Source organism: Coenobita brevimanus, chromosome 56 (genome assembly GCF_032717465.1).
Source record: "Coenobita brevimanus isolate Jiangsu-jjx chromosome 56, ASM3271746v2, whole genome shotgun sequence".
Lineage (NCBI taxonomy): Eukaryota > Metazoa > Arthropoda > Malacostraca > Decapoda > Coenobitidae > Coenobita > Coenobita brevimanus.
The window spans coordinates 38,585,337-38,610,602 of record NC_137009.1 but is presented as its reverse complement, the minus strand read 5'-3'; the positions used below and the strand labels follow the sequence as shown (position 1 = coordinate 38,610,602).

The window sequence follows — 25,266 nt, the reverse complement described above, 5'->3', positions numbered from 1 at the left end:
TAGACTGATAGATAGATAATACAAATACATAAGCACTCACCTGAAGTCATGATGAAGGAGGGAAGGATGGAAGGAAGACGGAAAGAAGGAAGGGAGGAAGGAAGGTGGGAAAGAAGAAATAGGAAAAGGGAAAAATGGAAGTGTGACGGAAAGAGATAGTATAAGAGATGAAGCGTGGGAAGCAGAGGGAGGAGGGGAGGGAGAGAAGGTGAAGGAGGGGTGGAGGGAGAGAAGCTGGAGGGGAACGAGAGAAGATGGAGGGAAAAAGAAATAGCTCAAAGAGAAAGTGATCTTCCTTTGTTAATCCTCTATGGTTAACACTTCCTGCTTTTATTTTTCTTTGCTTTTCGTCCAGTCACTGTTGTTCGTTCACTATAATATTTTCAAGTTCACTGTTTATCTGTTTATTACTTCCTTATATTCTAATTTCACTTTTATATTCCAGTTTTCCTTAATCTCAGTATCTTCTTTTCATTTCCACTAATTTTCGATCAAATTTCAGTTCAGTTAGTCAATCACGTTTCTTGTTTCTGAATAGTTCACTTTTTTTTCTTTTACACACAACCTGTAACGGAGTTCAAAATTAGTTCAAGAATACCTTACAAAAAAAATGTTAACAAGTCGCCATCGATCATTCACCACCCGCCTCAAAATTAGTAAAAAAAAAAATTAATAATAATAATAATAAGCCGCCATCCATCATTCATCACGCGCTGCCTGGCAAATTAATAATGATGATGATGATGATGATGATAAAATAATAATAATAATGATAAATCGCAAAGTGAATTTTAACATAAATCGTCTGGAGATGGTAACTAATATTTAAAAGGTTAATGATACGATTAACGAGATTCTTTTAACTATCGATAAATTACCACAATACAACTACAGCAAGAGGTGGTGTTGGAAAGGGAGGCCTTCACGTGGTGGCACTAATAAAACTGGGCGGCTCCTTCACTGCCCGGTTCTATAAACGTTTCTCAGTTCCCTCCCTATCCCCTGAAAGGATGGTGGACTCAAGACGAGCAACTTCGGCCAGCAGTCCACCGGGATCATGTCCTGATGAGACTGGGGTTGCAACTGCTACTACTCTTGCTGTTGCTGTGGCTACTACTACTACTTTTAAAAGTACTGCCAACTACTACTATTAAAATTACTATTGCTGACACCTCCTTCTACTGTTACAATTACTACTACTGTTATAATTACTACTGCTGACAGCTACTACTACTGTTACAAATACAACTGCTGACAGCTACTCCAACTACTACTGTTAAAATTACTACTGCTGGCAGAAGCTGCTGCTGCTACTACTACTACTGTTAAAATTACTACTGCTGACAGCTACTTCTGCTGCTGCTACTACTACTACTACTACCACTACCGGTACTACAGTTAAAATTACTACTGCCGATACCTACTACAAGAGGTCTTGCATCCATCCATCCATCCATCATCCAATCCTACGTTGCCCCATAAGGAGCGTAGGAGCCCTGAGCTAGGCAAGTTGGTCCTGACATTTAAGATGAGAGTGAACAAAGATGAATAAAATCGTCAGGAGGCGGCCAGAACACACTTAGTCTCCATACTAAAGCTGACCCAAGCTATCCCACTTATCAGCAGATTACCAAGTCAACAGGTGTTATCAGGCATTATCTTTCCTATCATTGTTACTCAGGTCAAGGAGGTGTTAGGCTAGTACTCTCGAAATATATCACAACCTGCTTTATGGTTCCTTAAAAGTCGAGTTTTATTATAATATACCTGTGCCGAAGTTTTGATATCTGACCGGTAAAATTTGTCAGCCTTCTCTTCCGACTTACAAATAGATTGATGGAGAGATGGATAGATAGTATAACTGTACATTTCTTCCACTGACTCACCTATACTCAGAGAGAGGGAGAGAGAGAGAGAGAGAGAGAGAGAGTGTAAGTACCGGTATTAAACCAGAATCCAATTTCCTTTAAATCAATAAAAGTAATATGTTAAGTACTTTCACAATCTGGCTGTCGTAAAATGTAATAGTTTCATTTGCAGTCCATTTATTTCAACGTTTATATTCACTTGAGAAATTAGAGGAATACTTTAATGCCACGAACACAAATTGGCGCCAAAATCAATTAACATACAGATATTTGAATTATTAATGAATGTTAACGAACAAAATAGACTAATCTATCTATCTATCTATTGCCAGACGCCTCAATCCCGTTCGGGGTGGCCACAAACAAATCGCCTCCACGTCGCCCTGTCCCCCGCCATTTCACTGCCCCGCTCCCAACTCACACCCCCCTCTCTCATATACTGGACTAATAATTACAAAAATAAACCCATAAGGAAATCTTAGAAAATAAAAACTAAAATTACAATATATACTGCATAATACATAAACCCTACAGCAATATCTTTTACTTCCAAATCATAAATAGTTTCGAAAAATGTCAGTACGAAATATTCTGATTCCTAATATCTAACCCATGTATCTGAATGTCTGAAAAATGTAATTATATAAAAAACAAGGCTAATGTTTAAGCTTCTGTGAACAAATTCGTTATGCAGGAGAGTAAATAGTGATAGGTATGAACATTGTACTGATATGCACATACCTAATTCATATTTCTAAATGAACAAATACCGGTGTAAAATTTAAAACGGGACTATTACAGCTAAATACCGCAATTATTTTTCTTCTTAACCCCCACTGGGAATGTCTAAAATTGCAAAGGGGAAAAAGAAAGATATTTCAAAATTAACTATACGTCTCAACAGTATGCGAGTTACTGCACAAACAAATTTTAATTCACAAAAACTGATCACAACCGTTACCAAAAATTGAACTATGTGACAAAAATAAATGAACTTGTAAACGCGGGGCCTGTTTTGAGGTAGAGGCTTGTGCAAATAAATAGCACAGGGTGAGGGAAACTGTTAAAACGGGGAACCATAACACCACTTTATAATATTATGCCGCCACCACTCCCTCCCCTCTCGCTCACCTAGTCTCCCCCTCCCTGACCTGACCGTGACCTCCTGGGGGCTAAAGGAGGTCACAGGGCGGTGAACTTTTGCGTCTGCGTCGTGCGTACAGGTTGCAAGGTCAACTTCACTTCACAAGGTCACGTCATTGAGGTGAGACACGGAGCTCAAGCTCATACACCCTTCCTACACAACGGTCTAGGGGTAACTGATTGACCGCCCAAGCGCCAAGCGGCTGAGCTGCAGCTGCCTCCTCCCCTCACTCCCTTCCTCCCTCCCACTCTTCTATTTCCCTTCCCCTCTCTCTCCCAACCTTCATCTCTATCTCCCTTTACGTCCTCTGCTTCCCTTTCCCTATTTATTTCCTCTCCACCCTTCATTGTTTCCCTCCCATTCACTTTCCTTTTCCGCCACTTCCAACCGTTCGTTCACAAATTAATGGTTCTCTGCTTAAAAAAATCCCCATCTTCATTAATTCAGTGCCAAATACACATTAGTTCAGGTAGACAGACATTCGCTCTGCCCTGTCACCACCATACCTTCATCAGTGCATTACCAAAGCGTCTATTGAAGGCAGACACGGAAAGTTACTGAAATTATCTTGAAAACGTTTGAGAGTTGAACGTTTGAATTTCTCGGTACGGTCACGTGCAAGAAACAGACCTGCAGAAGGGACCTGTAGATCTGTATAAAGTACCTGGGTACCTGTAGAAGGAATCTGTATACCTGTTAGTGACTTGCTGATCTGAATGACACCTGTAGACGTGGATAAAGAGCCTGTAGACGTGTATAAAGAACATGTAGACGTGTATAAAGAACCTGTAGACCTGTATAGAGAACCTGTAGACGTGTATAAAGAACATGTAGACCTGTAAGACCTGCAGACCTACATAAGATACCTGTAGAAAGAGTGACTGCAAAATATATGAAGACCTAAATGGAAACTTGGGATTTTTATGAAGATTTGAAAGACCTGTCTGAATCTAAGCTGACCTGAACTAGAGTGGCACTCACTGGAGCGCCTCTCTCCATCAAGGGCAACGTAATTTCCAAACCACACTTCATGTTTGGGTTAGGGGGTTTCCCATCACTGAATTGGGTTTCGCAAAAAGTGTTTTCCGGATTCAGAATCTGTAATACCATACGGATCGGTCCAAAAAGTTAATGGATTGTTCCTTGGAGCATTGGCTATCTACCCACCAAATCTGGTCCAAATCTCTCTTTTAACTTTGAATAATCCTGCTAACAGACAAACAATCAGAGGTGAAAACATATTTTCCCTGTCAGAGATTAATGGACTTAAAAGATATCCTGCTCTTCCAACCATTAAACCGTACATAACCTTACATAGGCTACCTGTCCTTAAACGTCTAACCATTCATTCATTCACTCATCCATCCATCTAGTTATCCATCCACCTAACCATCCATCCATCCACCTAACCACCCAGTCATCCCTCCGTATAGCTATTCATCCAACCGCGCATCCACCCAACCGTCTATCCCTCCATCCACCTAACAACCTTCCATATGCGGGTTCCTTTTTCTGTCCCGCATGTGTCCTGCGCGCGAGACATATGTGGGCCATGTGGCTCTCTGTTATTTTTCATTCACATCGGGAGACTGTCCTTAAAATAACAATGGCCTTACCTCACTGCTCTTGGCGGGATTACGAGTACATAATCGAAAAACCTGTCACTCTTGGGGATCTGCAAGACTGTCACTGACTGGGGCATTCTATGGTGTAATAAGAAAACAGCAAACACACATACAGCTTACCTTGACCACGTAGGCGCTTTCCTTTCTCGATTTTCTCCTCGTCTGAACACCTTTGCCCCACTAAACGTCATAAAATTAAGAACACACCACTAGCTTCACTGATATTTCACCACGGCAACAGTTTACTGGGAAACAGGAGGCGGAAAGGGGCTGCAATATTCAAAAACATGCAGCGTGACGCCATCTTGAGTGACGGGCTTGCATTGCGTTCGAGTGTAATTAATTATTATTATTACCGTACTTTTATTTCAGTTTTGAAGGGTGGAAGATTGGGTACATTGGAAAATTGAGTGATAAATGTAGATGAGTGGCTACAAAGATGGGTAGGCTAGATAGCTGTTCGTCCTTCCAGCAACATTCGATCTACTTTAAAATCCCTTGATCAGTAGAGTGAATGTTTGCTACATAATTTTTTCCCTTGTTATAAAAACTTGCACTTTTGAGAGGAGGTTAATTAAAAGGGCTTCCCGTTAACTTAATACATCCAATGTTTCCCACTTTTTGCTCTTCTCACGTCGCCCCTTTTCCACTCCGATAAGGTCCCCCCCCCCCTTTCTCCTTTTCCTTTTCCTCCATTTCTACCCAACCCTCTTTTCTTTAACTCTTCTTCCAACCTTCTCTCTCCCACCAAATCTTGTTTCTCATCTTCTATTTTCCTTTCTCCCAACCTCTTCTCTTTGCCCCCCTTCCTCTCTCTCTCTCTCTTTCTTTCTCCATTACCATTATTCTTGGTCTGTTAAAACAAACATTTTTTTTAACAATAATTCTTTCACAGTCACACTAACATTTTACCGCACGGGAAAATGAACCAACATTAACAAAACATGTATTTTTTTTATTTTATATAAATTATTGGCAAAGCCATATATGAACAAGTGAAATAACATATGATGAACAAATTGAGTTACATACACTGCTAACATACTATATACAATGCACTTTTATGTTCATTAGTGATTCACATCAGCATTCAGAAAGCCAGTAATACTATGAACAATAAATAACTAAAGCTGCTATTGCTGTTGTTGAGCAACCTTGGTTTGTCTGGCCGAGCAGACCCATCAACCACAGGCAATCAACTACCCTTACTGGGCTGCCCTGTGCAGTGAACCGTTACTGTACAAATACAAAAGTACTCACACACACACACACACACACACACACACACAAAGGCCTGTCCCACATTACTCTTTGTGAAGTGCTGTACAGTATAAGAGGCTGAAGCTACAGTAGAATATTATATCCCAGAACACTAAACATTAGGTGACCACTCAAGAGCCTGTATTCTTGCTGATTAAGGGGACTCCATACCATCTTGTCCTTACCTGTGTATTTCTGTATCTGGTGAGTATATTCTTGTACATTATTTATACAATCTACTGCAATATAACAATGATATAAATAACAAAGAGAATAGTAATAAGGCAGGTTTCTTTCTAGCTCTTTCAATCCCACCTCATTCTTAGGCGGAAAAGAGGCCTAGATAATGTTGACCATGAAGGATGAAGACAATAATATGCTATAAATATACACATCATTCAGGAAGACGTCCTTGTAAATCTCCTATCCTCGCAAGAATACAACTCTACTTCCCTGGTGACAATAACTGTACCGTATTGTATCGTTTATAAAGGCTCCAATATGCTTACATGTGTCAGTTTTGGTCACCTAATGGCAGCTCTCCACACTGCTTGATCCCTGGCAGCCTCTCTATTCACTCCCTTATCCCAGAGGTCACACTCTACGACCTTGTCCCACATCAGTTTTGGTATCTCCCACAACACAACCCTACACCCGATGTTCACACTTCTCACCTCCACACCCAACTGTCATCCTTCATCCTCTCAATATGGCCAAATCAATTCAATTTACCCTTTCTCATCACAAGACCAATACATTTAAGATCCATCCTTTCAATCCTTCTTCTCTGCTCTTTGCTGTCCTAGTCCCCACAGGCCTCATATTCAAAGAAGCACTACACACCTATCTAATCATAAACAACTGAAAAATCTACAGCCACTTCTTGGGGAATCACACCTGCCCACACCACATGACTATTACCCCCAGCAGGCACCCTGACCCACTAGACCACCAGGAATTTTATACAGTAAACACAAAACACACAAAGATATTGCTTCCTCCAGTCCTTTTTCTTTCTTCTCTCTTCTCTTCTGCCTCTTCCTTCTCTGTTTCTCCAATTTCTCAATTTTTCTTACTTTTTCTTGCCAGTTTTTCCCATCTTCTTCCCCAATTTGCCACGCTTTGTCCCAGCCGCCACACCTCGTCGGGCCCCACGGACCAGACTGGTGAACTGACCATCGTACTTCGCTTTTTTCCTGTAACACAAGAAGAAAAGATGATTATTTCTGTCAGGAAGAAATGATGTCTTTTTTTTTTAATTCAATTTTTATCATCAGATTCTGGGAGGCTATGCACATACAGCTGATATTATTTAAGACTGACCTACTCTCATGATGGTATTACATGTATTATATGACTGATAAGCCTCCAGCCACTTATTATAGATTCAAACCATTGTACACAACTCCTGCTCTTCACCCTATCTAGCAACTCACACCACCAGATCATAAGGTATCTCATTATGATAACATAACTTTACAATAATAATATCTTTTTCATTTGAATCAGGCTACCATTTACTGGTGTCACTCTCTCTTTTGGTGCCTCGACTGTGCAGACTAGCCCAAGGCCCCTACACTCCCAATGGAGCAGTAAAAGATAAGCAGAGAGACAGACAGACACAGACAAAAGACATACTGATAAAGACAAGGAAAAATTAAAGAAAACATAGACACAAACATACCAATTCAGTCAGACAGATATAGATATACAGACAGGTACAGCGACAGACAGGCCAAATGAAAGAACGGCAGAGAGACAGACAGCACCCCACAACTGACCTCTTATTTAGCCGTTCCTTAGAGAACTGGACGTATGCATATGGAGCCACCTGTGCCTTGCCAGTCATGTCCCCACCAGCACGCTTTGACCGGAACTCTGAACCGTAGTCAAACTGCTTCTTCTTCTTCTTTGGTGGCTGCTTGTCTGTGCTTCGTCCTGCCCCTTTGCTACTTGATGGTATCGAGAGTTCCTGTTTGGGTAAGAATGATAATTGATCATATATAACTGGGCTTCTTTATCAACAGGTGCTGGAGAGGTATGCCTTCAAATGGAGACACGAATATGACCAGGCAGTGGAAGTGCCCAGTTATCAAAACATCCTTCAATCCCCTCTGCATCACCAACAGGAGGAGGGTGGACTGCAGAAGAAGGGTAGTCTGGCCTTAAGTTCACAGGGTTTGTGTTCAAATGAGCCTGGGGTTGCAACTATCACTACTACTAGATATCAATGCATATTGGAGGAAAAATATACAGTAAGAGAGAATACTGAAGTAATATATGCAGCAATAAACTAATAAGGCGAGGATGCTATATTGATTCCACCATAACTTGGCCTAAAATTAAGGTACCACATCTCTATCGTGAATGCTGAGCTGCAACGTGAAACCTTTGCTGTGGTGCTCATCTCTATAGCTTCCTTTCAACCTGTGGTGGATTAATCACTATATATCTGGGTTACATCGCCTAAGTGTTACTACAGATAATTAACTTACAGGTACTACAGTTACTACAGGTACTTATTTAACTTACCAACCTGCAACAGACAGACAACACTTGAGTCCAGTGCCACTAGCTATTTGCACCAGGATTTGATTACTGGTGCTAATAGGACAACAGCTCTGTAGGCAGCATGACTAACCGCTTGCTACTACCTCCTATGCTGAGGAAATTATAACTCTCAGTCTTCTCTGACTTCAGCAACAACCCTGCCCTGAGACTGACCTGCATGACCTCCGCTGACCCTTCGCTGATGGTGCGCTGCCTCTTCACGCCACCCTGACTCATCTTACCACCCGCTGCACCAGCCCTTAGTCCCAGGAACTCGCCCAGGTCCTCAGAAAAATCCATATCTGTTAAGGAAATATCATCATCATCATCATCATTATCATCATCATCATCTTCATCAATATCATCATCAGTATTATCATATTCTTGCAATTATAAGTGAGTCACATACCATACACTTCAGAAACTGGAATGAGACATGGCAAGGAAGTTAATGAGTAAAATCGAACTACCATCAGTGACCTGCTGTATATCACCATCACCATCATCATCACTGCATTCCCACTATTAAATATGAGGTGCTCAGGATATTTAAAAAAATAAATAAATAAATAAAAGGTAAGAAAAACAGAAAGAGATCAAAAATAAAATCAAACTACCATCACCAACCTACTGTCTCTCACCTTTATCATCACCTCATCATCATCATCACACTCCCACTGTTAAATATGAGGTGCTCAGGACAAAAAAACAGGAAAGAAAAACAAGCGATAAAAAATAAAATCAAACCACCATCACCACCCACTGTACCTCACCTTTATCATCATCACCTCCTCCTCCTCCTCCTCCTCTCTGCTTCTTGTCCGTGATGATCAGTTTGCCGGTGTCTTTGTCAACCTTAAAGCCCCCGGTGTCTACTCTCTGCTTCACCTCACCCCGCACCTTCTTTGACCCACCAGAAACAATGGCTTGGCCGGCTGACGCATCCAATAGATCTACAATTTCTTCCTGCAGATAATATACGAAAGCATGACCAGAGTAAAGTACTACAAAGAAAATTATAATGTCATTATCATATCATATACCTGACCTCTCTTCCTACAAAGAATGGGGTGAGATATAGACCAGTAAAAAAGAAAAAGAAAAAATGACAAGAAAACTAACACATTTCTGCCAAAATAAATGGACCACACTCTTATTCACTCACCAATGAAGTCCCTGGAATCCTAACTCTAAGTCACATGCATAAATATCTACATTCATACACTTCATATTACCTATCAGCTAGACTGAAAAATGCACAAAAAATATAATATACTGTATCTGGTATATGTGAACAGTCATGCCTGTGAGGCGCAGTTAGGACTGTGATAGGATAATGATGATGACAATATGAGTGATAATGATGAAGATGATGAAGATTACTTACATCACCTTCCTTTATCCAGGTTGCATTCTTGGTCTTCTTTTTCATTCCCTTTGCCTCCTTCTTCCCTCCCCTCTCCTTCCTTCCTCCCTTCTTCCCTCTTTTCTCTCCATCACCATCATCATCTTCGTCGTCATCTGTGTCTATTTCTGCCAGAATCTCATCCAGACTGATATAGGAAGGTAAAAAAAAAAAAAGTAATAATAATAAGTGAATGAAGTATTACCATGCAATACAAATTCACCTACTGGATGATAACCATAACTATGTACTGTGTATAGAATTAAGATATGATAGCAATATGCATGTACTGTATACACAACATGGGTATATAAAGACCTCGACCTTGGGAGTAGATGGCTGGTTGTTGTGCGTAACACTCTGTCATGGTATAGGGAACAATTGTATGATGTTATGTCAAAATCTGTCCATGCATGCGGAAGTTACAGAGCGGACACGAATATAGGTACAGTATGGCTGTTAAGTATGACAGCACCCGACCTTGGCTGTGCCCCATGTGCAACCTTGACTTTGGGAGTAGATGGCTTGTTGCTGCGTGCAACACACCATCATGGTATAGTGAACAACTGAATGAAGTTATATCACAATCTATCCATGCATGTGGAAGTTAGAGCGAATACGAAATTACGGACGGACTGATGGACGTATTGAGGTACTGATGGAACTGCACAAACCTACAGTCCCCGACCGGTTTGACCAGTAGGGGACTAACAACAACAACAACAACAATAATAATAATTAATAATAATAATAATTATAATAATAATCATCATCATCATCATCAACCAGACCTCCTTTCCCACCCTAGGGCAGGGTGAGGAGTAACAATGTCCAGACACCTAAATTTGCCCAATCCAATGGACCATGCTTCCATTCACTCATCATTCAAGCTCCCGGAATGCTGGCTCTATCAGATACGCCAAAAACATTCACCATGTTCTGTAGCTTCACATAAACGTATCCGATAGTCAATAATAATACAGTAATAATAATCTATCTATTGCCAGACGCCATAATCCCGTACGGGGTGGCCATTTGACTCAGAGTTATTTGTTTTACAGAGAGGGGCACTAACCCTCCACCAACCCACTTGACACGTAATAATAATAATTATAATAAAAAAAATAATAATATCAATAGTAATAATAATATGTTTATGTGACACTACAAAATGTGGTGAAAGTTTTTAGGCAGGTCAGATAGAGCCAGAATTCCGAGGGATTGAACGATGAGTGAATGGAAGCGTGGCCCATTGGACTGGGCAAACTTGGGCTGTCTGGACACTGCTACTCCTCACCCTGCTCTAGGGTGGGAAAGGAGGTCCAGATGATGATTAATAAATAAAAAAGAGTTCACCCATCCATCATCCAATCCCATGTTGCCCAATGAGGAGCATAGGAAATAAAATGGGTAATATTAATAATTATTTTTGCTTGTACAATCACTCTCACCCCATATGCAGCCCTAATGGTCCATAAATAATCGTCATTTTTGCCTCCATGATCAACAAACAAACCTATAATCATTTGTTTGTTCCAAGATGGCCATTTATCAAGTGTGTCAGGGTCAGTAATGGAACAATAGTGTGGTGCTGGAGTTCAAACAACAAGCGCAGTGAAAATAACTATATACCAGTTTAGGTGAGTCAGAAACTTATCTTTAGACTTATATTTGGTGGATGATCACTGGCCAAAAGCATATCCCCAATGAATCCATGTTACAATGACCAACTTTGAATACAACTCTCAGACTTACAGTACCGGGTATCTACCCATTTACAGTATCTATCTATCTATGTATCTATCCCTTAAACCCTCATCATCATACCTGGCTGGGAGGGCACGAGAAGTAAATGCATCATCGTCATCTTCGGAATCCTGTGCCTCCCGCTGGGCCTCCCTGGCTCGCTGCTTCCGAGCCGTTGCTTTCCGGAGGTTTCTCAGACGCTTGAATATCACCCCATCCTTTGGAACTAGAGCTGGGGAGAGAGAGTTTTATTTTATTTATAATCATAATAATCATTATCATCATCTCTCCATTCTCTCTTCATCATCACCTCGCTCCTCTCCCTCCCAGTCTTCCTCTTCTCCTCCTCCTCTTCTTCTTCTTCCTCCTCCTCCTCCTCATCATCATCATCATACCACCCCTCATGCCCATCTAAAGATTTGTGGTGAGATAAGAATTTTTATATCAATCAAAACATGCCAACTGAAGCAATCAGCTAGAAAAATGCCACTAACTGGGTTCAAACATCCCCCCTTCTCTCTCTCTCAATATCTATCCATCTTTCTTTCTCCCCCTCTCGCCTGTCACAGATGGCCTCAGTTATGGTCTATGTGGACTTACATGACCTACAATTAGAATATCACCAGGCATGGCTAACTAATTAAGTAACTAACTATGACAATTCTCTCTCTCAGTATCTACTTATCTATCTCACCTGTAATATAATCCGCTCCAAACTTCCTCATCATCCTATCGAAAATATCCCTGGTCTTGAGCCTAAACTTCCTCTGGCAGTCGTCCTTCATGTTGCAGATGGCCCGGATTATGGCTTCTACGTGGACGGACATGACCTGGGGCGGGAATATCACCAGGCAGGACTTGATGAAGGAGAGGCAGGACCCAGCAATCTCACGGGACGGACACTTAAGCAGCTCGCACACTTTGCTCATAAGTTTGTCGAGTACATCCTGTGGCATTACATCTGTGGAGGAGAGACAGTTATCATGTTAGGTTAGGTTAGGTTATTCAAAGTCCTTTTAGCAGGTAACCCTTTATAATCTAATTTTATTTTTTATTCATTTATTTATTTTTTTTGTTATTAAGTCTCCAGGCAATGACAGAAAGTTCCTTGTTAAAGACCTTTTGCCTGTTCAAGCTCTATTGCTACAGTAAATTTGTTCTATCCTAGGCTAACACGGATCCCAGCCCAATCCAGCTCAGTTGATGGCCAGGTGTGGTCAGGGCTGAGGGGTGATTTGACTAATTAAGATTCATCAAATTTCATTCAACCACGATATGGTATTCATGTTCTAAGAGTGGCCAAGTTCCATCAGGTGAAAACAATCTGGCAACAGTCCTCTCCACTTTTTTCACTGGGAGTCATTTTTTTACATTACATTTTGCAATTAAGTCCACAGGAAATGTCAAAATTTGCATATTAAGGTTCTATTGCTATATATAATACTGATGTCACAGTCCCTCAGTTTATAGTACTAATTAATTGGAAAATGTTGAGATATTTTAGAACACATTTGTTTGTACAGTCATTATTCCTTGCAATAAATGAGGCAACAAAAATCAGATACGGCTTTGTAGTACTGAAAGGATTAACGTAGTTTGCTTGTAATCCTACTGGCATCAACCTAACAGGTCTTTCCAAAGCTAAACTGCATGGAGGATGAGATAAAAGTGAGAAAAAAGTGGGCAACCCCATATAATCTGTCACAGATTATTTTAAGAAGGAAGGAAGGAAGGAAAGATGGAAAAAAGGAAGGAAGGAGGGGAAAAAGATGTAAACTATGGAGATGGAAGGGAGAAGAACAGAAGGCATAGAGGCAAAAGACACACAAAACTATGCTTAAAAAAAACACACACACACAGCTCTGAACTGCCAGGTGACAGAAGGGGAGGAAGAGGAAGGAGGAAGAAAGACAGAGTGAGGGAAAAGAAACACAAAAATCTACAACTCCCCAAGGCAACACCATATGAAATGGGAGGGAGGAAAGAAGGAGGAAGAAAAGACAGAGAGATAGGAGACACACAAACCTACAATTCCCCAAATTAATACCATCTAAAACAAACCTTTGTATTGGAAGGTAAGAGCAGTTATGGCCAGGAGTGAATTTGACGCGAGTGAGGGCGATCCCACAAGACCCGCCAGCAAATACTTCAGTCCTGCCCGCACCGTGTCCTCAGGTGAGCACTGCCAACACAAATATAAGAAAAAAATCAACTTACCATCACCATTTAAAAAAGGCATTACCATTACCCACATAATTACAGTATCTACCACATCACTGCTTCATATGCAAAAATAAAAATCAGAATTATCCACCATATAATTACCAAATCATTGTTCTTCTTATCCAAAAAGAAAAAACTCTAGGCTGACAATCAGCAAAACTTACCGCATTCACAGAAAGACTTGCCTGGTCAAGGCGCTGTATGGTTGCACCCACAGTAGCAAGGAGTGTGAATGCCGCAGTGCGCGCTGCTCGTGATGATGACGGGGCGCAGCACATCACACTCTCACCCACAACCTGCGTCAGTATTGCTAATCGCTGCTCAGCGTCCAGGTCACATGGTAACTGCTTCAGCATGTGTGTGAGGCAGCGCAGGCGAGGTGCCCGACATGGGGGTGCTGCCGTGGCCAGGCCCCCTGCTAGGGTCGTGGTCAGGTCCTCTAGCCGGGCCGCCACCAGGCTACGTGCAGCCGGGGTGTCCGTCGCCAGCAGACCTTCCACCAGGCGATACGCGGCCTTCTGCTCCTTGTGTCCACCCCCACCCTTCACCTTGCCCTCCACTCGACTCACCACCGCAACAGCAACCTCGTACACCTGAGACAGCTGGTCCTGTGTGAGGCGCGGCAGGAATGTGCGCACCAGGTTAAGAAGAGCTTGACGGCGGGCCAGGTCAGCAGATGGGTCCTGGTACCGGGTCATAATCTGGCCCAGCAGCTGACCCACCATGGCCTCCTGCAACACATTCAGGTACATCTTCACTGTCAGCAGGGCTGCCTGTCGCTGACCCACACTGGGCAGGTCCTCTTTATTGGCCTCACCACCACCACCACCACCACCACCAAGATACACATTGAAGAGAGCAGGGAGGTAGTTCTTAGCATAGGTTGTCAGCATGGAAGGGGGGTCTGGGCGGCCCAGCATCATCCTGAGGGACTCCATGACAGGCAATCGGGTGTCACGGCGGGAGCGCACATGTTCACACAGGAGCCGCGCGAAGGATTCGTGGGTCAGCGCTGCGTCAATGTCTTCAGCAATCTTACACCACCCAGGCAACCCTGTCCATACCTGAACCTCAAGTTGTTTGTATGTGCGGCTCAGCAGGGGGCCAGGCGAGGGTTTGTTAGCTAGTTCGGCTGCTAGCTGGTGACACTTTGCTGCCCTTGGAACAAAATAATCCACAAAGTAGCAGAGCGACGGCTTCATCCCACCAGTGCCAATATATCGGGTTATAAGAGGCAGCGTCCACAGTGTTGGTTCATCCACACTAATATCTCCTGTTATGCTGAAAGGCACCAGTTCCATGAGAACCTGAGGTCCTAGTGCAGCCACCCCAGCACCCACTGCCTTCTCCAATGGCCGGCGGTGAGGCAGGTCGTTGTTGGCCATTAGCTGGCAAAGGGAGGCCATGACAGGTTTGGCCAGGGTGGGACAGAGTGGCCCCAGCACCTCAAGGGCCACACCCAGTGCCTGGAACACCTGTCCCCACGCTGGCTGGTACTGGAAGCTCAGTGCGTCAGTCAGGGAGCTAAACACAACACCCACCTGAGCCTCGCCAGCACCACTTAGGTATGCCGCACCACACTCCTCACTGCACTCCCTCAACACCGCCTCCACTGACTCATACACCTGTGGACAAGGCACCATTACTTCATCACTTGCTGGTACAGCAGCAAGAACATATTAATGGCATAATGTAAGAGGCTTTGGAGAATTTTCAACACATCTTCCACAATGATGTATTCTACACACTGCACCTCAACAGCTTCTTGTATGCTATAGATGGTAACTTCAGATGTCAAAAGAATAGCCTACACATAACGTGCAAGAGAATGGATTAATAAAAATAAAAATGAGTTACTTTCATAACTATCTATCTATATACCTAGGCTGCTTCCCCCAAGGAAAGGGAGGTAGCCGAGACAGGACGACACACTCTCCATTTACTCATCCATTTAAACACATTCATTCACATCTTAGCCCCAAAGGGGAGAACGGACAGATCCTCACCGCACCACACCGCACAAGGGTCAACTGCGCAATGCAATCAGTGACATCCGCAGCAGGGCCCGACAGCAGAGCTGGTTTACCCCTGCCACATCATAACATACCCATCCCCTTACCCGCACCTGACCTGACTAGCTGATCAGACCAAATGCGGGAGAATATCCCCTCAGGGCTGCGTCATCACTTATTTATTCACAATTTCTCTCCATTTATTTCTGTCACGCACAGCCACTCTTCCTTGCTCGACAGACATCCCTCTCGCATCCAGCGCTCTCTTCACACTATCCATCCATCCTATTCGTGGTCTTCCTCTCAGCCTTACACCTCTCACATCAGATCTAGTTATCTTTTTCACCAATCGCTCATTATCCATTCTCTCCATATGCCCAAACCATCGCAACACCCTCTGCTCAACTCTACCAGCCATCTCCTGAACAACTCCAGTTCTCCTTCGCACTTCATCATTTCGCACCCGATCCATACGCGTCACTCCACACATACTCCTCAGACACCTCATCTCCATTACATTCAAACTTTTCCTCTCTGCTACACCCATATTCCATGTTTCAGCCCCATATAATGCAGTCGGTACCACAACACCCTCATACAGCCTTCTCTTTACATCCATTCTAAGCGAACGACATTTAAACACTTTTTTCATTCCTCCCAGCACCTTTCCTACTTCATTTATTCTAAACTTCACTTCTGCATCTATTCTTCCATCCACAGCAACATGTGACCCTAGATATTTAACCCGCCCCGTCCCGACGACGTATGGGTACGTCACCACGATTTGCATTTGCCAGTCCCGGCGACGTACCAGTACGTCGTGCAATTGCAATGTACCTAATTTGCACAATTTTCAATTTTCGCACGTGATTTTTCGTATGTATACACCGGACACCTTCCTCTATTCCTGTACAAGATACCAAGCAGGGACAATGCCTTACACTGCATAACCTCCCCCCTCCCCCCCTCACGCCATTGTCTTGGCAAAGGACCTGTTACCAGTGACCTGGCTAGTAAAGTTATTCAGGGCCAGAGTGATTCCCCAATCGATGACAATGTGGAGGACAATGTTTACATAGGATTAGAAGAAGAAACAGCCAGAAATAATGATCAGGTAGTGTGGCAAAAATAGGTCAGGTATGGTGATTAGTTAGTGAGTGAAACAATGCTTATAATGCCCTTATTACTGCTTGAAAACCAATATACTGTCATACTACATATACATTCGTACCAAGTAAATAAATAAATACCGTTTATGAGTGGATGAAATAGTTACCCTCCCATAGAACTCGTTTTCTTTGGTGCCAGCATGTTAGAAAACCCACTCAGGTAAGGAGGAACTCCTACCTGGATTGGGCACTTTAAACCTCAGGTGAGCGATTTCTCTATGAATTTTCGATGTTTTTCACCAAAAGCGAAGGTTTTAGCCAAAAAAAAAAAAATCGAAAATACCTCGGGACTGGGGGATGTCGGAGGTGCGGAAAACCTCGGGACGTGACGGGTTAAAACAATCTACCTCCTCAAGCAACTCGTCATTCAAAACTATATTCATCCCCCTACCATCTATCAACCTCGTACACTTCATCACTTTACTCTTATTCTCATTTACTTTCAAATTCCTCCTTTCACACACCCTTCCAAACTCCTCTACCAACTGTCTCAATCTCTCCTCTGAATCAGTCACCAGTGCAGTATCATCTGCAAACAGCAGCTGCTTCAGATTCCAATCTCCACCATCAACATAACTACATGAGAATAAACTAGACAGATTAAATATGGATGTAAAAGCTTATGAAAAGGATTATATATATATATAGGAAAGCGAGAGAGTAAGGAGCAACAACACAATCTTTTGAAGGTCAGGAGTCATAGCAGTGTTTTACTACCACTGAGCTGCATGAAATAAACTGCAAAATGAAAGTTACAGGCAAATCAAGATGGACGGATTATGGTAGCACTTCCACTACCTTAACATGGACATCATGATGGTCACTCTGCCAGTATGGAACCAGCTGCTGTATCCACACTGCCACTGCCTGCAGACCCTCTTCATGGCTCAGTCTGAAACACACACAACACTCCCCATTAATCAGGCACTTCTATTTAACCCATTCAGCCATAGTGCATAATCCACAATTAGGTAGATTTCTTTCCTTGAAGAGAAATGACATGCTTGACAAAGAAAACACTATTTCCAATCATCACTATCATCATCATTATCATGTGTGAGGCTTTTCTCCCTCTTTGAAAACCCTCAACAGGTGATGGTCATGCCTGATTAAATGTTTACTTACAAAGCTTGAATGACTAACTTATACTGTAGACTGAAAAACTCACTCACAAAACATGAACAACACAAAAACTCACTCACAAAACATGAACAACACAAAAACTCACTCACAAAACATGAACCACAAACTTACAAAGCTTGATAAAATCACTTACACGCTCTGACACACTTATAGAAACCGAACAATCATGAGACAGTTAAATGAAAACTCCATTGTATGGACTGAGTAACTAATTTACAGAAAATGAACAATTAATAGAAGTTTAATGACTCACTTGCACAAGTTAATAATAGCTACAGTGACAACAGTGATCCACGCACTGGCCGGCTGTGGGTCATTCTTCCCCGGCACGACTCCCACTCCCCCACGCCCTGTCCCACCTCGACCCATCAGTGCGGCCAGGAGAGCAGCGTTGGTGTCGAGGGGCAGGATGCTGGGGGGCGGGTGAGACACAAGGAGGCTGTAGAGGGCTTGTAGGGCACACGTATTGGTTAGGGACCCGCCTAACTGTAGCAGCGATAACATCAGCTCACATGCACTCTGTGGGCAAGACAAGGATATCATCATGTGTAGTATGTATGAATTTATGTAAAGCTGCTCTCCTAGTGATGTACAGTACTTACTTGGTTCTGAGGGCTGGTTCAAAACTCAAACATTTCATGCATCAGGATTCACTAGTACCCAAGGCCAAACTATGTATAAATCATTGGTGTACACAGGTAAAAAGCACAGTCGTATCTAAAAATAAATTGATATGGAAGATGAGTTAGGGAGCTTCCTGAATCTTCAAGAATATGTGCTACATACATGGTACATGGCTAATGCTTATACCTATCTGACTAATAGTTTGAGAAATTTCAATACAATATAAATAAAACAGATAAAAGCTCAATCCCACAAGTTAATGCCAAGACAGGACTAAGCCATTTTTATACCGGGAAATATGTAGATGATTTATTCACGACCATCCCCTCCAGAATCATGGCATGTGGGTTCAGACAGACAAACATACATAGATAGACAGAGAAAGATATGCACACATACAAATAAATATACAGGCAGAAAAACATAAACAAATAAACACACTGTATTTACAGAAAATCTAAATAAACGAGTAGACATACAGACAGAAAGACAGGGAGAAAGATAATATATGTATAAATTCTGAACTCACTTTAACCTTCTTCCTGGGAAATGACGCAATGACCTGCCGCAACAACACAAGGAGGTGGAGTCTGGTCTTTTTATTATCTGTCTCACTGGCGCCACGAATCTGGGCCAGACAGTAGTCCGCCACGTGACCAGCGGCAGGATGGACGATGGCCGCTTGTCTTCCCGTTTTCTCTCGACTCACTCCTTGCTTATCATCGCCACCCTCTTGATTCTTTTCTTCTTCTTGTTTGTCCTCTTGGTCCTGCTGCTCCTCAAGTATGAAGCATGAGCCCTTGAGGATGGCACTTACATTGTACTGGGCAGCCTTCCTGATCTGTGTTGGGGGAAAAAGTAATCATCATCACAACCAAGCTATATTTTACCCTTGACTCTGGGCTATTTTCCTGACCTGTGGTGTGGGTAAAGTTGTCATCATCAACATCAAAACAATATATACTTTTTCTCTAAATACTCATCATCTGGGATAATAAAGGCAGTTCTCACGAAAAGTCAGGGATGTGTTCCAAAACCTCAATAATTTTTCCATACAAAGATAGTCAAAGCCTTCTGTAAACTGCAAAACAGCTTTATAGGTGGCAATGAAACACTAATAGGTATATTTTCTGTAATCTAAACTGCACTGTACTAAACTCTATCATCTCCATTTTTTTGCAGGGTGTAATTTAGGATCATTTTTTTTTTTAGTTAATGTTAAATCATCTAAAAATACACTTTAAACTGGTATACATTTTCTAATATTACGTGGTGCTTTAGAGTACTACAGTACATAGAGCTTATTTGGCCATTACATAGTTGAATTATGGCTGTGGGAATCCTTTTTAATGTCTCATTATTTCAAGGGCATTTTTCTCACGGGTGTTCATGCAATTATCCTATGCAAAGTATGTGGGCTTACTGTACAGTACTCAATAGCAAAAAACATTAAAAAGTCAGTTTGTAACAATCACCTATTGTGCATGACTATCTCTCACCATTTTAACTTGTATAGTACCGTATCATTTCTTTTTTCCTCTGTACAGCTTCAGTCCCCCTTCCCCCACCTTACCTTTGGCTTTGGATGTATAGTGAATGCCAGAATCTTGTCCAGCAGGTTCAGGGTGGAGGGGTATGTCCACTGAGATCGCTCCTGTGCCCTCAACACAACTGAGAGTGACCCCATTGCCTGAAGGGGCAGAACTTCTGTTAGCAAACCAAGAAAAATTATATGACATTCTTAGAAGGGACCAAACAGTTAGGGAATGTGACAACGTGACAGGTAACTGGGGGAAATCAGGTGAACAAAGGCGATCCATGCAAACAAGAAATACTATATCTCATCAAAATGTGTGTAGGTACATGTTTTCAGTTGTCGTATTACTTACATTAGTAATAAGGGTCATATTTTCAGAGTCCTGGTACCGTGTCAATGCATCATCCAGCTTAGCAGCCACCACCCCAAACCTGGCCCTGAGCACACTAGGAGTCACGCGCCGCATCACACGTGCCATCAGGGCCAGAGTCGCTGCCACATCAGCCTCACTGTCACCTACACCCTCCAGACTCACAAGCTGACGGTAGAATGAAGGATTATTTGTAAGCCTCAACCATCATCATCATTATCATCATCCTGACCTCTCTTTCCACCTAAGGATGGGGTTAGGTAGGGTCTCAAATTATTAACAAACCAGTATTGCTCTTTCACTTTAAACTGACCTAAGAATGCCATCTCTCTATCTTGAAACATATGTAATATGAGATTTACACTAGAATATGATGTTAGTGACAATGTAGTGCGATGAACAGGCAGCATTTTCCTTTTCTGCCCGTGAACTATGTGAAACTACAAAAGGATGAAAATCTGGGCTATGTTAAGGTTAAAAACTACACAGCATCAATCTCTTTACTTCATTTCTGATGATTTCCTCCGTTCACTCAGCCAACTTGAACCCCGTCAAACCCTTAGCCTCATCAACTCCATATCTTATTTTCTCACACAGCTTGTATACTCATTTATCTGAACCATTCATCTTTTTCTTAGCTTACCACATCTCTTCCCACCATTAAGCTCATTATTCCAATTTCATCACACTCTCTAGTGCTGGGGAGGGATGCCTTCAAGTAGTGGCACCAATATAGCCAGGCTGCTCTACTGCCTGGTTATTAAAATATACCTCAACTCCCTCCCTTCCTCCCAGAAGGGGGATGATGGATTGCTTAAGAGCAACTTCTGTCTGCTGTCCAGCAGGTTCACATCTAAATGAGCCTCAGGTTACAACACAGAAAACCCTAATTGCGTTGATTCTCTCCACGTAACTCACTCAGTATGCAAACACATAAAAAACAAAACATAGAGCCTCACCAGACCACAGAAGTATGAGGTGGATGTCTCTGGTGTGTTGGACTCTTTGAGGTACTCCTGGGTGGCAGCGTGGATGGCCAACATGCGTGTGTGAAGCTCAGAGTTCGGGCTGAAGTTGCGGAAGAACCTGATGACAAGAAGAAAGTGGTAACAATTTAGTGGACAGAAATAGGACAGCAAAGCTTGGACTCTGCTGGAATTACACAAACCTACGGCAAGGGGAGTGGAAAAATGTGTACACATTACAATGCTGTCAATGAAGGGGAAAAAAGAAGAAAAAAAAAAAATTTACATGCTCTTGCAACATTAAAAAAAAAAAAAAAAAAAAAAAAAAAAAGGTGAAAATTCGCAATGTTATATCAATAAAAAGCTGACATCAGCTTACTTTTCAAAGGCTGGGATGGTGCAGGTGGTAATATTTGTAGCGAAGGTGTTAAACGACTTTCCGGCACTCTTTAGATCATCCTCGTCCACACTCAGCTCCTCCATCTGTCTCTGCAGTTCCTCCGTTACCTCCGCTGGTCCCTCCGTCCCTCCCAGCGCTGCCACACTGCTCCCTGCAACACTCTTGACACTTCTGACGCCACTGCCGGCCTGGGATCTGTATGCTGCTTCATGCTGTGCCACTGCCTCCTGGGTCAGTCCACTGTTGCCTGTGGGGAAGTAAGGCAGGTACTTACTGTACGTAAATATGTAAGGTGGTAGGTAGACAGGTTGGCAGGTACATAGGCAGATACGTAAGAAGAGATATAGCCTACTGTGCGTACATAATGTACTGGTAATAGTTATCAAAAGTTTTCTTAAACATTAAAATGAATATATAACTGTGCTGTGTGCTGGTAGGTAAGAGGTGTTAGGGAGCTTCTAAAGTCCACAAGAATACACAACAGTATATAACTAACCTATGGTACACAGAATATTAAGATGTAAGGTAACCTTCCTGTTTCAGATGCCGCTGCTCCAATATGGATGCATTTGGACACTATCTTTACAAAATAACTGAATAAAAAATAAATAAAAAGCTTCCCCCTCAAACTAATAAACTTATAACAGTAAACCTGGTGTCAAAATGATCGGTTTTCATCCACTTACTGTACCACATATTCCCACAAAAATGGAACAAATACCGGGTACCTGTAAGTAACACAGCTAATTATATCAACATAATGAAAAGAAGACTGTTTCTGAATACTTGCACATTGGAGTGGCTTTGTTGAAAAGGGTGAGTTTATCCTAATACAGATGATAGATCACCACAGAAGATGTGTTAAGGAGCTTCCAAGACCCACAAGTACGTGGTTCCAATTTACCATCGAGTTTTTGGAAGAAGGATCCACGAGCAACGTCCCTGAAGCGGGTGTTCTGTGGGTTGGACACGCAGCTCTGGCCCTTCTTCCACTTGTGTCCCTTGCCCTTCAGCTTCTTTAGTCGCATTGTGAGTAGTGGAACTGAAATTGGATATTAAGTTACATTAGAGAAGTGAGAGGTTCAATAGCAGTAGTAGTAGTGTGCCAGTGGTGGTGGTGGTAGTAGTAGTAGTAGTAGTAGTAGTAGCTGTTGTAGATGTAGTAGTAGTAGTAGTTATATAGTTATTGTTATCCTAGGTCCATTTCAATGAGAACCCAATGGACAACAGGCTGAAGTTGCCCCTCTCCTGCAGTCCAACATCCTCCTTTCAGAGGGCAGAGCAACTCGAGTGATGTTTGCAACTTTGCATGTCACCTCGTCATGGTGCCCCATTCCCACACCATGGGGTTCAGTAATAGTATATACTGTAACATGATCATCCTGACTTTATATCGTTCTTTCCCATTCATCTTCTTTAGTTTCATTGCGATGGTTCTGGTTGCAATTTCTAAAAAACTAAGTCAAGAGTATAGTGGCAGCCTGTACCTGCCATTACCATCATTACCACTGGGTACAGAAATTAGACAGACAGTAATACCCTGCAATATAGCTAATAATCATCACAACAGCTGCTGCAACTTTTATTTTGATATATACAATACTATGCAGTTTTCTCGTATTTTACTAACCTCTTCACTCTTTTAAAATATTAAATTCATTACAGAGCCAACAGTTCACAATTCTGTAAGGCTATATCATATACAGTATTTTGTTAAGAAGTAGGCTACTAGTATGAAAATCAAGTGAACTCAAAAACACACTAACGGTAATCCTTAGGGAGACATATGACCACCATTGAAAAATTTACAAAGGTGTACAGAAGTGCATTTTTGACTATGAGAAGGATCCATCAATGACCAAGGAAAATATGATTACATATGGGACAGGTTTAGTTTGGTTGGGTTAGCATAATATACATTAGGTTAGGTTAAAATAAATAAAGATACCGGTAAGTTATGAAAATTTAGGTTTTGATAAACAAGTACCGATAAAGGTAATTTTGTTTAAAAAATGAGGTTCTAAGATGGTATCTGTCTTCACACGCCATAAGATGGCATCCAATTGATTTCTGCGCCAATAAGGATTATTAGCAACCACCACTTTTAAAACACTGCTTTTAAAAAATCTAAACGAAAATGCAATTAGAAAATACCAGTATTGAAAAAATCCCATGAAGAGCTAAAAAAAGAAAAAAAAGAAAGAAAAAAAAAAAGGAGGTAAATTTGCATTTTTTGACAGTCAAGGCTACTCTGAATTTATTTCTAACCTAATCTAACCTTAACCAACAAAATTAACCTAATTAAACTAACCTACATGATCAAACCTAACTACCTTAACAGATAACCAAACTAAACACCTATGCTAACTAGCCTAAGTGATGGGTGTGACTGTCCATAACTACAAAACCCGGTAATACAGTAAGAAAACAGCAGAAATATGGCAGTCGTGTCTCCTTAAGGGTTACCGAATAACTTCTATTACCTACACCAAAGATATCATAATTGTGGTGAATGAAGAATGTTATGGAATATAAGACCAAAACTGAGACGACATATAAAAGGTATTTCATAAGCATTAACTATACCCAAGATATCTCACCGGACGAGGCTCATAAACAAGAACTGTCAGCCGTATGACGTCTATACTTCTCATACAGTAATATTTTCCTGTACTGCATAAGCATAAAATAGCCATACCTGCTACCTATATAATTTCACTCATACATCGTCGTGCAGCCTGACGTATTGCTTAGAAATCCAACTTTCTATTAACTTGCCGACTACATTTCGCCTTCTCTGGGTTATGTGCTAAAATTCACTAAAGACGGCATGCAACGCTACTCTTAAATGCTTTTTAAATACTAAAAGTACTTCAATACTCACATCTACCAGCTAGATAACGATAAAAATCCCTTCAAATACAGCCACACAACACCCCACAACAAACACACGTGTAGACTGACGCAGTGTGCCAAGCCCAAAATATACTACAACCTTTAAAGTATCTCTTAAAATCCACATCATTCAAAGTAGTCTGTCATAACTGTATAGCAGAGACATAAAATAATCTCCCACAGAGATACTATAACTTCCTACATTGATTATCTACTCAACTTATAGCTACATAAAATTTAATCGCAATTGGTAACACTGATATATAAAACATTTTAGGACGGTCGTTTCGTATTCTTTAAACAATAAAAGATGTCAATTCACGAGATATC

The 25,266-nt window shown here is 41.8% G+C and overlaps 2 protein-coding genes across 2 annotated transcripts in view; both read right to left on the bottom strand.

Moving 5' to 3' along the window:
• Positions 1 to 4,714, bottom strand: part of nvy (CBFA2/RUNX1 partner transcriptional co-repressor nervy) — a 72,133-nt gene extending 67,419 nt beyond the window's left edge. Inside the window, exons 1-2 of the mRNA XM_080273906.1 lie at positions 4,629 to 4,714; positions 3,677 to 3,819 (exon numbers count right to left, since the gene is read on the bottom strand). Coding sequence (XP_080130032.1) covers positions 3,677 to 3,819; positions 4,629 to 4,714 — 229 coding nt within the window. The remainder of the gene's footprint in view (positions 1 to 3,676; positions 3,820 to 4,628) is intronic.
• A 940-nt stretch (positions 4,715 to 5,654) lies between these two features.
• On the bottom strand, positions 5,655 to 24,997 carry LOC145401616 (RRP12-like protein). Its single transcript, XM_080273809.1, has 18 exons — positions 24,926 to 24,997; positions 22,946 to 23,083; positions 22,021 to 22,288; positions 21,636 to 21,762; positions 20,659 to 20,844; positions 20,343 to 20,459; positions 19,299 to 19,610; positions 18,399 to 18,664; positions 17,801 to 17,894; positions 14,007 to 15,446; positions 13,660 to 13,780; positions 12,293 to 12,559; positions 11,680 to 11,830; positions 9,835 to 10,000; positions 9,221 to 9,413; positions 8,622 to 8,749; positions 7,679 to 7,869; positions 5,655 to 7,093 (listed from the first exon to the last, which is right to left on the bottom strand). Exons 2-18 carry the CDS (start codon positions 23,067 to 23,069, stop codon positions 6,970 to 6,972), a joined length of 4,275 nt encoding a protein of 1,424 aa, XP_080129935.1. The 5' UTR covers positions 23,070 to 23,083; positions 24,926 to 24,997; the 3' UTR covers positions 5,655 to 6,969.
• Between the last annotated feature and the right edge of the window lie 269 nt (positions 24,998 to 25,266).

Excerpts from the sequence above, each read along its gene's own strand:
- LOC145401616 (XM_080273809.1), bottom strand. The coding sequence starts at position 23,069 with ATGCGACTAAAGAAGCTGAAGGGCAAGGGACACAAGTGGAAGAAGGGC. Across the intron at positions 20,845-21,635 it reads CCTCATACTTCTGTGGTCTG|CTTGTGAGTCTGGAGGGTGT; the intron begins GTGAGGCTCTAT and ends TTCTACCGTCAG. Across the intron at positions 20,460-20,658 it reads ATATGACCCTTATTACTAAT|GCAATGGGGTCACTCTCAGT; the intron begins GTAAGTAATACG and ends CTGCCCCTTCAG.